This window comes from Cynara cardunculus (genome assembly GCF_001531365.2).
Source record: "Cynara cardunculus var. scolymus isolate 2C chromosome LG 1, CcrdV1, whole genome shotgun sequence".
Classification (NCBI taxonomy): Eukaryota; Viridiplantae; Streptophyta; class Magnoliopsida; order Asterales; family Asteraceae; genus Cynara; species Cynara cardunculus.
Window position 1 is genome coordinate 44,365,475 of NC_037528.1, and position 13,537 is coordinate 44,379,011.

The 13,537-nt window shown below is 38.6% G+C and overlaps 4 protein-coding genes across 4 annotated transcripts; all 4 read right to left on the reverse strand.

The window, feature by feature from the left end:
• Positions 1 to 498: 498 nt before the first annotated feature.
• LOC112506340 (probable WRKY transcription factor 19) lies at positions 499 to 2,354 on the reverse strand. Its single transcript, XM_025110350.1, has 4 exons — positions 1,690 to 2,354; positions 1,267 to 1,578; positions 647 to 1,037; positions 499 to 602 (listed from the first exon to the last, which is right to left on the reverse strand). The coding sequence occupies exons 1-4, from the start codon at positions 1,795 to 1,797 to the stop codon at positions 499 to 501; spliced, it is 915 nt and encodes a 304-aa protein (XP_024966118.1). The 5' UTR covers positions 1,798 to 2,354.
• LOC112506350 (TMV resistance protein N-like) lies at positions 2,091 to 3,872 on the reverse strand. Its single transcript, XM_025110361.1, has 2 exons — positions 3,240 to 3,872; positions 2,091 to 2,766 (listed from the first exon to the last, which is right to left on the reverse strand). The coding sequence occupies exons 1-2, from the start codon at positions 3,452 to 3,454 to the stop codon at positions 2,091 to 2,093; spliced, it is 891 nt and encodes a 296-aa protein (XP_024966129.1). The 5' UTR covers positions 3,455 to 3,872.
• Positions 3,873 to 10,142: 6,270 nt separating this feature from the next.
• On the reverse strand, positions 10,143 to 11,484 carry LOC112512878. Its single transcript, XM_025119009.1, has 2 exons — positions 10,933 to 11,484; positions 10,143 to 10,848 (listed from the first exon to the last, which is right to left on the reverse strand). Exons 1-2 carry the CDS (start codon positions 11,401 to 11,403, stop codon positions 10,189 to 10,191), a joined length of 1,131 nt encoding a protein of 376 aa, XP_024974777.1. The 5' UTR covers positions 11,404 to 11,484; the 3' UTR covers positions 10,143 to 10,188.
• On the reverse strand, positions 11,458 to 13,513 carry LOC112506361 (TMV resistance protein N-like; the record flags this gene model as incomplete). The annotated part of the gene is made up of 3 exons (XM_025110370.1): positions 12,506 to 13,513; positions 12,061 to 12,402; positions 11,458 to 11,901 (listed from the first exon to the last, which is right to left on the reverse strand). Coding segments are annotated over exons 1-3 (1,794 nt in total), but the record flags the coding sequence as incomplete, so codon positions are not given.
• Between the last annotated feature and the right edge of the window lie 24 nt (positions 13,514 to 13,537).

The window sequence follows — 13,537 nt, forward strand, 5'->3', positions numbered from 1 at the left end:
TATTACATCAAGGATGCGAGTTGACTCATGAGAGAGAAATTTGCTACCTTTAAGAAATATTGCTCCAGCATCTTATTAATGTATGGTCCGTTCTCCTGATCCTCTAGGAGTTTGTGGCAATCAAAGAACCATACATTATACAGCCATACACACTCATTTGATAGGTCTCCAATCTTTGCCAGTGAACTGCAACCTCTGGCCCTCAATACTTGTATTCCTGATGGAAGAGCATGCAAATTTTGAAGTCGGCAACACTGGTTCAACTCTAGGAGCTTAAGATTTGAAAGACTGGAGATTCCGGCAGGAAACTGGGTTAATTGAGAGTTCCCACTTAGATGTAATTCTTCCAAGGAGGAAAGTGCATGCAAATTTTGGGGGAAGTCTTTCTCTTTTATTCGTCTATAACTGAGATCCAGTTTTCTCAAGGAACACAAATTTGTCAAAATACCACAATTAATGGACTTGGGTGGCCTTGTTCCCAAGTGCCGCATGTAATAATCAGGTAATCCTAGTAAAAGCTCTTCTAAGTTTTCCATGCTTCCAAGCTCCTCTGGTAATTTTTCCAGTTTCTCGCAGTTGCGGAGTTGGAGGTGCTTTAGACCCTTTAACTCGCAAACAGAGTTTGGAATCTTCTTAAGTTTCTCACATCCTATCAGATTCAAGACTCTTAGACCAGACAAATATCTAATTGATGATGGCAGTTCCTCTACTCGAATACAATTATTAAGATATAACTCTGATAACTTAACCATAGATGGTGTGACTTCCGGAAATCTTTCAAGACTGAAGCAACCAGAGAAAATTAAAGTCTCTAAGGATTCCATCCCGATCGTAAATGGGAGACACTTGAGCTTCGTGCATCTGCTCATGTCCAAGTAAACAAGCCTTCTATGAAATCCAAGAGACGGATGAACCTCCACCAAATTATGACAATCCGATAAAATCAACCTCTCAATATTTGGGGCTGCTGAGACGTCTGGAAAACTTGTTAGGTGCCCCATATAACCGAGGTCAATAAACTTCATATTTGGTAGAACCTGGGGAGGAAAACATAAATGAATTGAACTTGCCAAAGATTTAATAAAAATTTAATTATCGCCCGCTAATCAGCCGGTGATATTTGGAGTTACCGACAGACTGCTATGTTGTCATAAAAAACACATTTCTGTCGGTGATTTTCATTGGTGATACCCTCTTGTCTAGTAGTACTCGCTACAAATTTACGACTTTAGTCTTTCTAAGAAACTGGTTTCATCTTCCAAATACCTTTGGTCCCTTCCATAGATGTTTGATCATGCCATCAAACATTTCAAGCCCAACAAGTTTACGCATATGTTCTACTGGCAGAGAAGAAAACGGGTAGTGATGCCAACAAAGCCACCGTAGCTTATGCGGGAGAAAGGTAGGCTCACGAGAAATGCATTGCCACCGCAAGTGATCAACAACAAGAAATCGAAGATTCTCCATCCTTCTAAAAACTTCATCACTAAAACCCAACCTCTCACGGTCGTAAGGTTCGTAATCATGAAGGCTGAATCTTTTGGCTGGCAGTACTATGGCTTCAATGTTTTTTAGTTTCTGCACATAGAACTAAACTATGATCAATCTGTTCTCGTTCTTAAAAATTAGAAAAAAGGAAAAAACTTTTATATGGATAATGTAAGAGTGAGAGAGAGAGAGATTAGTCACCCTATTTCTTTCAAGGACATCACGGATTTCTTCTAGTTCCCATAGTCTGCTATTAGATAAACTCTGACGAACAATTTTCCAACCCATTTCTTGTATGAGRTCATGCATGCCTATCTTTTTATTTGAKACGGTGATAAGAGATTTTTGGATTAGAATACTAATYCCTATAATYGGATTAAAACCAAAGCTATCGAGTATTCTAGTCACACATTCTATATCTTTTCCCTTGAAGAAACATGCAATGTCTAGGAATATATTTTTCTCAGAATCATCTAGCCCGTCGAAACTCAACTTCAGTGAACCAAAAATGTCTTTATCCGGTGCTTTGACAAGTCTGTTTAATGCACTTTCCCACACGTTTGCTTGTCTTCCACGGAAGAATGATCCTAGAACTTTCAGGGCTAGAGGAAGATAGCCAGTGTACTGTATTGCACGATATGACAGCTGCTTGTACCTTCAGGAGGGCTATTATGCCGAAAAGCATGCCTACTGAAAAGCTTAACAGCTTGATCCATAAGTAAACAATTAGGCTTGTATATGGAATGTGCATCTGCTAACAAATGCTCGTCTCTAGTGGTTACAATGATTCTACTTCCTGGACCATACCATTCATCTGTTGCGGTCAGGAACTCCAATTGGTTAACATTATCCACATCATCTAGGACAAGAAGAACCTTTTTATTGGAAAAGCTTTTGCGCATCATGTCTGCTCCGTGATCTAGATCCTGAATTCTGACCCTATGATCATGCGGCACTAGAACATCTCTTATAATCTTGTCCTGCAGGACTTGTCTATCTCTCTTACTACAACTATTTTCTCTCACATCTTTAACAAAGCAACTACCCTCAAACTTATATGCAATTCTTCGGAACACAGCTTGGGCAATAGTTGTCTTACCAATTCCTCCCATTCCCCATATCCCTATCATGAGAACATCTTCTGTTGCTTCCATACACAATAATGAAATTAATGCATCCAAATGATACTCGATACCAATAAGTTCATTTTCATTACCATCAGGTTGTATACCCTCCAGGATCACTTTAACAATCTTGTTGATAACTTCAGATTCACCACTGTACATTTTAAGAAGTAATGTTAGCCGCAAGTAAACTGTTAAAAGTAAGCTAGACAACATTATTAGTATGTTTTACTGTGTCAGTTATGGAAGTTATAGGTTGCAGTTATCTTTAAACGGGTGTTTAGGAAAGGTTGTGTCTCTTAGAATGGTGTTGGTTCATGTATATATATATATTGGACAATACCCACTGTATAATGCAGTTGTTGTGATAATAAATTGTTTATATTAACTCTATCACAGCAAACTCCTCTATATACATGAAACTTTTCTGCAGTTTACTCTTTTGATCATTTGAAACTTCCTACATATCTTTATTGTTCTTTAGTCAATATTTTGTGCCGGAATTTAAAATATAACTTATTAGGAAGGTTATATTCTTGTAAGTATTTTCAAAGTTAATTCGAGTGTAAAGTAACTTAGGACTGGAATAACTGAATTACAGAGTACCAGTTAATAGTTAATACTTACACATTGACTGCTTTGGAGACATGCCAGCCAGATATCTTGGAAGCTGTAACTAAAGATTCCCTCCACTTGTTCAGTTTTTCAATCTCTCCCCTAAACTTTTCTTCGTTTTGTTGGAAGGCTGTAGTGAACTTTCCTTTCTGGCCTCGCAGATTGGATGGATCCACGTGGTAGAACACGGGTAACACCTTTTGTCCCATCCGATCCCGGCATTCCATGATCTTGGCAAGTTCATCCAAACACCACGAAGAGTTTGCATAGTTTTTGGAGAAAACAACCACCGCAAATCTTTATTTTTCAATGGCTTTCAGGAGTTCTGGTGAAATCAGTTCCCCTCTATGGAGCATCTCATCGTCTATGAATGTATCTATCCCTCTATGAATTAGAGCTGCATAAAGATGATCTACAAAATTCATTCGAGTGTCTTCACCTCTAAAGCTGAGGAAGACATCATGTTCCCATCTTCCAGTTGGTAGAGAACATGAAGGAGAGTTGGAAGAAGCCATTAAAGTACAGAATGAGAAAGGAACGGGCAGAGGGTCTTGAGAAAATTTGGAACTAATGGCTTTGATTCTTTAACAGCAAGTCCTGCTTTCATATCAAAAGCATGTGGCAAAAAGTGAAAACCTGCTTGCAATTGGATCCGATGTTGAATCCCATGATAAAAAGTGAAAAGTCTACTTGTATAGTCAACAATAAGATGCCTATGTACATTTAGACTTTCATTGTTATTTCTCAGTAGGAAATTTCCTATGAATTTCTCAGTAGGAAATTTCATTGTTGAATCCCATGATAAAACGTGAAAAGTCTACTTGTATAGTCAACAATCCGATGTTGAATCCCATGATAAAAGGGTTAGACCGTCAGGTTTTTCCTATGAATTTCTCAGTAGGAAATTTCTGACCGATTTGTGGTGGATTACCAATGGATTTTATCATACGGATGGATTTTATCATACGGTGAAAGTGTGAAACCCCTTTGTTTTGTACTGTTATTAATGTCTGAATATATATGTAGCAGTAAGGCATTTCTAGCTGGCTGGCACACAAAGATTCCAAAAAGGAACCTGCAATGTGCATGTGGGAGGTGGGGTCAGACCTATCCTCTTATTTTCCACTCAGCCATTCAAGCACTCCCGTTCCTTTCTAACCCTCACCCCACCTCACCACTTCCTGTATGAACTACACATATGATGTTCATCCATATTACATGAATTTTCTTTCCAGAACCCCCTGCATCCTTTATTCACAGGAAGGTCAATTTTAAACTAGATTAGGGGATGCTAAATTTGCCAATATAAAGATAGATGATCATACAATATAACCATTGCATCTTGATCAGAAACACCCAGATTTATATCAGATTGTTTCATACGCATCATTGCAACAAAATGTAGACTGATCAGAATGTTAGCAAAACCAACTCGCTCAACACACTACATTATCACAATAAGTAAGGTGATATGTAAAACCCTTTTAGAATTCTCTAGAAAAGAGCCCTTATAGAGAGGGGCAGGTTCCTATAAATGCGGGCACACACACACATATATAGAGGGTCGGGTTTCGGTGAGGAGAATTAAGGTGAAAAGCGTTAAGAAGGGATCTACACCCTTGGATGCACATTAGGTTCCTATTATTTAATTAAGTTTTCGTTTAGGGTTAAAGTGGCAAAACAGGTAATGCATGACTCTTGTGCCAATTGGGGAAAGCCATGAATTTGGAATCTTGAAGTTTGCATATACTTGATTTTAGGCAGCTAAATTCGGGATCTTTATGTTAGAAATAATGGTGATATTAACCCTATTCATTTCAAGAAAATGAGAGTGAAAATGGCAAAGAGACGAGGTTTGAAGTTTGTATTGTATCAGCAAATTAAGGTAAAAGCATTATGTTGGAAGTTTGAATTTACGATTTATATCTGGTTAGAAATGTGTTTCCTGTCATTTAGTTGAGGGCAAGAAAGTCATCAAATTGTGGTAGTCATCGTGGGTGCGGTCGACAATAATCGACATTGGGTACAAGTACAACCCACCGTTTAGGGGGGAGGCGAAAGATTAAGAACAACTTGGATAAGAACATGAGATTGTTGGTGATGCATCACAAAAACGATTTCATACTAGCAAAAATAAAATGCAAAACCATGCCTTATCGACTAATTAGTGACTTACCAAGGATACCAATGAATTACCAAGGTTTATTTACGTAGTCAACCAAATAGAAGAACAAATGGACCGGGAGAAAACAACAACAAAAATCATGAAATAGAAGTTCCCGCGGCTTTCTGCACGGCCTAAGTCGCGTGGAAAGCCGCACAACCCATCGGATGATGAAACAGAAGGTCCCGCGACTTAAGCCGCGTGGATAGTCGCATGTATACCTGGGCGTCTCCTGGATCTAATCTGTTTCCTTAACCCTTTATGATTCTAGTTGCTTTAGTTTATCCTAATTAACTTTATCTTTAATCATTTTATTGTTTCCTAGTCAGTTTAGAATTCCTTTCCTAGTTAGTATTTAAACCCTCAAGTGTTGATGTTTAATTCAATTCAAGCTTTATTAGTAGAAGTTCTCTTCTAGATTTCTCAATAATTTCAAGTTTTCATGTTTCTGAGCCTCTTTAATCTTTGGGTTTTTTACGCTTGTCAACCCATTACCGTTTCCTACGGCGCCAGGCGGTGGAGCAAGAGGGAGAGTCGGAGATGAGAAAGTATTGTAGAAGCAGCATTAGATCCCTCAAAATTTTCTTACATTTCCACTCACTCCACTACAACAAAATCGGGTTTATAGGACACTCCCAAATTCCAAGCGTCCTAATAGACCTCTTTAGAGGTCCAAAAAAATAAAGTGTCCTATCTAATGGTGTTGTATTAAGTTTATATGACGTTTTTTTGATGTCGTAATAAGTTTTTTAGGACACTTTTAATATAAAACGTCCCGTTATCAACTTTATAGTACACTATTTGAAAATTTGTTCTATAAAAACAAGTGTCCTATTAAAAACTGATTTTATAGGACAATTTCTCAAAAGTGTCCCATAAAGTTGCTAATGCGACACTTTGTATTAAAAATGTCCTCAAAAACTTGTTAAGACGCCCAAAAGCGTCATATAAACTTATTACAACGCCTTTAGATAGGACGCTTTATATTTTGGTCCTATAAATTAAGTCCTATAAAGCGGTCTATTGGGCGTCCTATAAATCAAATTTTGTTGTAGTGATTTCTAAGATCGTAAGGACATTAGATTTGAAAAATTATGGCCCGAGGTGTCCGATGAAGATCGTGCATGTGTATTGTTGGGGTTTTGTGATGAATCAAAAGGATACAGAATGTTCGATCCTGTTGCCAAAAGGATTATTATTAGTCGTGATGTGGTGTTTGATGAAGATCGTGCATGGCATTGGGATACTATCTATGGACCAAGTCAGTTAACAGAGCTGTAATGGGGAGATTATGCTGCTGAAACAAGAGAAGAAAATGAAGAGGAAGGTGAGCAGGTAGAAGAGGAAGGTGAGCGGGTAGAAGAAGAGGAAGCTAAGCAGGTAGTGTAAAACAATTCACCTGCGGATGAAGAAGAGAATTTCGAAACAACCGAGACACCAACGATTCAAGGAAGTTTGACACTGAGGGAGAGCAGAAATCGGCGTCCTCCCGTATGGTCAAGTGATTATGTTAGCGAAGAAGGAATGTCGGAAGAAGAAGAAGCAAACATGGTGTTTATGGTTTCATCCGATCCGACAAGTTATGAAGCAGCAGTTAAGAGCTCAAAATGGAGGCGGGCAATGGATGAAGAGATAAAATCCATTGAAAGAAATCAGACTTGGCAATTAGTGGAACTACCTGTTGGTGCTAAGAAAATAGGAGTAAAATGGATTTACAAAACCAAACTAAATGAGTCAGGTGAGGTTGATAAATATAAAGCAAGGTTGGTGGTGAAAGCGTATTCTCAGCAACCAAGAATTGACTACACAGAAGTATTTGCACCTGTGGCTAGGATGGATACAGTAAGAATGATTGTTGCCTTTACAGCTGCAAGCCTGCAAATGGTTGGAAACTCTTGCAAATGGTTGGAAACTCTATCAATTAGATGTGAAATCTGCATTTCTACATGGGGAACTAGAGGAAGTAGTATTCGTAGAACAACCAAGAGGTTATGAGAAGAAAGGGAGCGAGCACTTGGCGTACAAGTTGAATAAGGCCCTCTATGGGCTAAAGCAAGCACCGAGAGCTTGGTTTAGTCGGATAGAGTTATTTTCTCATGAAAGGTTTCACAAGCGGTCATAGTGAGCAAACTCTGTTTATAAAAAGAAAAGAAGGTAAAACTCTTACTATTAGCATTTATGTTGATGATTTATTGTTTACTAGCAATGATAAAGAAATGTTGTGTGAGTTCAAGTCTTCAATGAAAAGGGAGTTTGACATGACAGATTTGGGTGAAATGAGATTCTTTCTTGGGCTTGAGGTATTACAAAGGTCAGATGGCATATTCATTTGTCAAAGGAAATATGCAGCCGAGGTTCTATGTCGATTTTGGATGGCATAAAGTAACTTGGTATGCAATCCAATTGCTCCAGGGCCAAAGATTAGTAGTGACGAAAATGGCATTAAGGTGGATGCAACTCGGTTTAAGCAGATGGTGGGTAGCCTTATGTATCTCACTGCTACGAGACCTGACCTTATGTTTTCTGTAAGTCTTATCAGTCGTTTTATGGCAAATCCTACTCAACTACATTTTGCTGCAACAAAGAGGGTTTTGAGATATTTAAAGGGGACTGTAAATTATGGGATTTTTTATAAAAGAGGAGAAACTGGTGAGTTAATGGGTTTACAGATAGTGACTACGCTGGAGACGTAGAGGTAGCAAGAGCACTTCTGGTTATTTGTTTATGATGTGTGGAGGAGATGTGGCTTGGTCGTCTAGAAAGCAAGCCATAGTAACCTTATCGACCACAGAGGCTGAATTTGTATCAGTTGTAGCTTGTGTGTGTCAAGTTGTTTGGATGAGAAAGATTCTGGAAGAAATTGGTCAATCACAAGAGGGTGGCACAACATTAATGTGTGACAACACATCGACTATAAAGTTGTCCAAAAATTCAGTTTTCCATGGACGTACTAAGCATATAAAAGTGAGGTATCATTTTCTTCGAGAGCTCATTAAAGAAAGAATTGTTCAGTTGTTGTTTTGTGGTACTCGGGATCAGCTTGTTGATCTGATGACTAAGCCTCTCAAGTTGGAAAGTTTTCGGAGACTTTGTGAAGAGATGGGGGTGTGTGCTGCACCAAATATGAACTAATTGCTTCTTAAGAAGAATGAGTTCAAGGGAGGGATTGTTGGAATAAAGACCCTGTTCTTCCGGGTTTATCGTTTTGAATCGTTAGGATTTCTATGTTAACGTTTGGACTCGGTTTCGTAATTGACATTGTTATTGAGTTAAAATATGGTTGAAACAACACTCTAATTTTGTATATGATATGTAGCCACAGAAATAAAGGCAACCCCCACTCTGCCTGTGGTGCAATCAGGTAAAATATGTGAGTTGTCTATTTGTGCTTTTCTTTGAGTTTGCTTACTTTGTTATTCATCTTGATTGCTCGATCCAAGATTGTTCTTCATCAACCTAAATGTCACACGTTTATCGTTGCTAGTTCTTGCTCAAAGATTGTAACTTGATCGTTTGTGATCGTGTGACTCAAACCCAACAGCTTACACATGACTTTTTCCTTTAATAATCTAAAAATCTTCTTTTTTACAAAGTAGAAAATCCTACCTGGGTTGGGTTCACTTGAGACCAGCCTGTTTTCGTGAGACCCGTGAGACCACATTTTTACACTTGAAACTTCACAGCAAAAACACTGTGAAGGTTTAAAAAAATCGAACCTTTTTTTGCTGTGAAGGTTACCTTCACAGCATTTTGCTGTGAAGTTTCAAGTGTAAAAAGGTGGTCTCACGGGTCTCACAAAAACAGGCTGGTCTCACGTGATCCCAAGTCCTACCTTATATATGCATCTATATATATATGTGTGTGTGTGTGTATAAAAGATACAAAACAACTAAAGTAGGAAAGTATTTGCACGAACTGAAGAGTGAAGACTGTGTGGTGCTACGCGTTGGTGATTTTAGTGTCATTTGGTGTAATTGTGATTCACTTGAGGTCGATTACAGTGATAACACCAACATAAGTGAGTTAGGAGGTGCGGAGTACACACTCACAAATTTTGTCCTGCACCCCCTAGCTGAGTTCGAAGGGGCAGAGACCCTTGATGGTGGACGAATTTCAGCTTCAAGAAGAGTTAGACTTAGGGAATTTTAGTTTTGGGATGACCAGAAGGAATTTCCCAAGTTGGAAACCTTCTTGAAATTGTTCCTGAAGTTGGACGAATTCTGACCAAGTCTAAAATCTGATTTGTGCAAAAGTCTGTGCAATCAGACATAAGTTCTGAGCAATCAGACTTAGAGCTTGTGCATTCAGTGTTTGGATAACAGTAGTATTGTGATATAATCCTATCCATTAATGATTATAACTACTCTTAACTGCATGTCGATCTCTCATATAAATATGTAAACGAGAATCTGGGTTATATAAGGACTCGATCTCCCAGACTTTGAGATACAGATTTTCTCTTGGATTATCCAATACGAAATTCTTGGTACCGAAGGCTATAAGGGAAGAATTGTTGTTTTTGGACAGTGAATTTTCACGATCCAACAAGGAGATTATCTGGTCATGAATCATCTTCGAATCCCTATATCTAACACTACGTAAAAGGCAAGTGTGATCAAGAAATTGAATTCAAAATTGTGAATAAATTGAACATCAGAAAATGGGTCCTTTTATCCAAATTTGCAGTACCTGATCGACATATTAGCAATTAAATAGTCTTCTGAAACAGTGATCAAATGTAGGCTTGCTCGGGGAGGCTTCCCAGAAATAGATGAAGCTGAGCATTTGGTGAGGCCTCTACATCATCTGTGTATAGATGACAGGTCTGTTATACACGTCCCGTTTCTGTAATGCTCTAGTTCTTAGAGACATCTCTGAATCCTGATCAGACTTTTCTTCATACACATACGTATTGGCAGAGACCTTTCCCTTATAATCTAGCTCTCCATGATAATCGTCGCCATCAATTTGCATCAAGTTTCCAAAGTCAGAGATACAAGTATTRAGTTGTTGAATCAAYTCCACATCTTCTTTGTAGACTATGTTTGCCCCACAATTTACAGCTTTAYTACCATCTGTTCTCRTTACAGTCATGACAAGATTACCTTCGATATKAGACCAATCTTGAGGTTGGAAATCATGATACATTTGCTGAAAGAAACHGAATGGTATATASGTAACCCACAGGTTGCAGTCATCAKCTGCTGAAGATGCAATATCAACCTCCAACTTAGGAATGACCTTTTCGTCATTTACAATTYTGAAGATGATTCTAGGATCACCATATTTCCATTCCCCGTCAAACACGCCACATATTGCAAATCCCATGACTTGGKTATGGAGCTTGGGAAGTAGCCTTAATGCAACATTGCACCCATGCTGTTGTTCTTTGAACCAACATGGAATTTTACTTCCAGGAACAGCAATACTTAACCGRTGAYTCACWGAAGCACATTTCTGTACTCAACAGAAAACATCATGGTTWAGTTATTGATTAATGAAAGAAATTAAGAGATGAGACATGAGAGAGAAATTGGCCACCTTAAGGAAAGATTGCTGCAACATCTTATCAATGTATCGTTCACTCTCTTGATCCTCTAGGAGTTTGTGGCAATCAATGAACCATGCCTTATACAGCCACTTATACTCTTGTGATATATCTCCAATCTTTTCCAGGGAACTGCAGCCTCTGGCCCTCAATACTTGTAGTTGTGACGGGAGAGCATGCAAATTTCGAAGTCGGCAACAGTTGTTCAACTCTAGGAGTTTAAGTCGAGAAAGACAGGAGATGCCCGCAGGTAACTGGGTTAATTGAGTGTTGCCACTTAGATGTAATTCTTCCAAGGAGGAAAATGCTTGAAAATCTTGGGGGAAGTCTTCCTCTTCAATTGTTCTCCAACTGAGATCTAATTTTCTCAAGGAACACAAACTTGTCAAATTACGGCAACTCTTCAGTCTTCCAAAGTTCCACATGTCAGAGAAACCTAGCGAAAGCTCTTCCAACTTTTCCATTCCAAGCTTCTCGGGTAATTGTTGCAGTTCGTAGCAGTTCTGGAGATGAAGGATCTTGAGATTCTTTAGCTCGCAAATGGAGTTTGGAATATTCTTCAGATTCTGACAACTTATCAGATTCAAAAAGCTTAGACCAGACAAAMATCTAATTGATGATGGCAGTTCCTCTATTCGAATACAATTGTCAAGATATAACTCTGATAGCTTAACCATAGATGGTGTGACTTCCGGAAATCTTTCAAGACTGAGGCAACTAGAGAGAATCAATGTCTCTAAGGATTCCATCTCGATCCTGGATGGGAGACACTTGAGCTTCTGGCAACCGCTCATGTCCAAGTAAACAAGCCTTCTGTGACATCCAAGAGACTCGTGAACCTCCACCAACCTTTGACAATATGATAAAGTCAGCCTCTCAATATTTGGTGCCCCTGAGACGTCTGGAAACTTTGTTAAGTTCAGCACGTTACTAAGTTCAACAAACTTCAAGTTGGGTAGAATCTGGGGAGGAAAACATAAATGAATAAAACTTACAGTGTAAGTTACTCAGAATTGGATAAAAGTAAAATGCTTTTGCATGTAGGTATGTATGTCTATACACTAAAAATTTAAGACTTTGCTCTATTTCTAAGAATTTGGTTGTATTTTTCACTAAAATACCTTTTGTCCCTTCCATAAGTCTTTAATTAAGCCACCAAACATTTCAAGCCCAACAAGCTTTYGCATATGTTCTACAGGCAGAGAAGAAAACGGGTAATGATGCCAACAAAGCCACCTTAGCTTATCCGGGAGAAACGTAGGTTCACAAGAAATACATGTCCTGTCAACGTCAAGCAGTCGAAGATTCTTCATCCTTCTAAAAACTTCATCACTAAAACCCAACATCTCACAATCGTACTCAACGTTGTTGCCTGGCATCAATACATTAGTAAAACCCAGTTTCTCACGAAGATACTCAGCATTGTTGTCAGGCAGCACTATGGCTTCAATTACTTCCAATTTCTGCTWAAAAAAACTAAACTATGATCAATGTCTTCTCATTTTTAAAACAGTACTAAGAAACAGCAGCTTTCTAATAGAGAGAGAGAGATTATAATTAAGTTACCTTATTTCTGACATCTTGGATTTCTTCTGGCTCCCATAGCCTGCTATCAGAGAAACTCTGACGAACAATTTGCCAAGCCATTTCTTGTATCAAATCATGCATGCCTAGCTTTTCATTTGAAACAGTTACAAGAGATTTTTCAATGAGAACACTAATTCCTATCACTGGTTCAAAACCGAAGCTATCAAGTATWCTAGTGGCATGTTCTTTATCTTTGCCCTTGAAGAAACATGCAATGTCTAAGAATATATTTTTCTCAGAAACATCTAGTCCATCAAAACTCAACTTCATTGCTTCAAAGATCTCAAYATTTGGTGCTTTGGCAAGTCGGGTTAAAGCACTTYCCCACACGCTTGCTTGTCTTCCACGGAAGAATGATCCTAAAACTTTCAGGGCTAGAGGAAGATAGCCTGTGTAGCTTATTGCACGATAYGACAGGTCCTCATATCCCTTTGGAGGGTTCTTTTTCTGAAAAGCATGCCTACAGAACAGCTCAACAGCTTGATCAATAAGCAAACAATTAGGTTTGTATTTGAAATGTGCATCAGCTAACAAATGCTCATCTCTAGTGGTTATAATGATTCTACTTCCTGGACCAAACCATTCATGTGTTGCTCCCAGGAATTCCAACTGGTTAAMATTATCCACATCGTCGAGGACAAGAARAACCTTTTTATTGGATAACCTTCTGCACAACATCTCAGCTCCGTCATCTGGATCTCSAATCATGATGAAAGTTTGAGGRGTCACTAGAATATCTCTTAGAATCTTTTCCTRTAGGACACATATMTCTCTTTTAYTACAACTATTYTCTCTCACATCTTTAACAAAGCTACTACCCTCAAACTKATATGCAATTCTTCGGAACAAAGCTTGAGCAATAGTTGTCTTRCCRATTCCTCCCATTCCCCATATCCCTATAATGCGCACCTCTCCCATAGCTTCTGTGCACAATAATGAACTTAATGCATCCATATGACTCTCGATACCAATCAGATTAGTCTCCATACTTTGAGGTTGTATACCGCTTAA

Coding starts and splice junctions, on each gene's coding strand:
- LOC112506350 (XM_025110361.1), bottom strand. CDS start 3,454: ATGGAATGCCGGGATCGGATGGGACAAAAGGTGTTACCCGTGTTCTAC. Junction 2,767..3,239: donor GTCTCCAAAGCAGTCAATGT/GTAAGTATTAAC, acceptor TAAAATGTACAG/TGGTGAATCTGAAGTTATCA.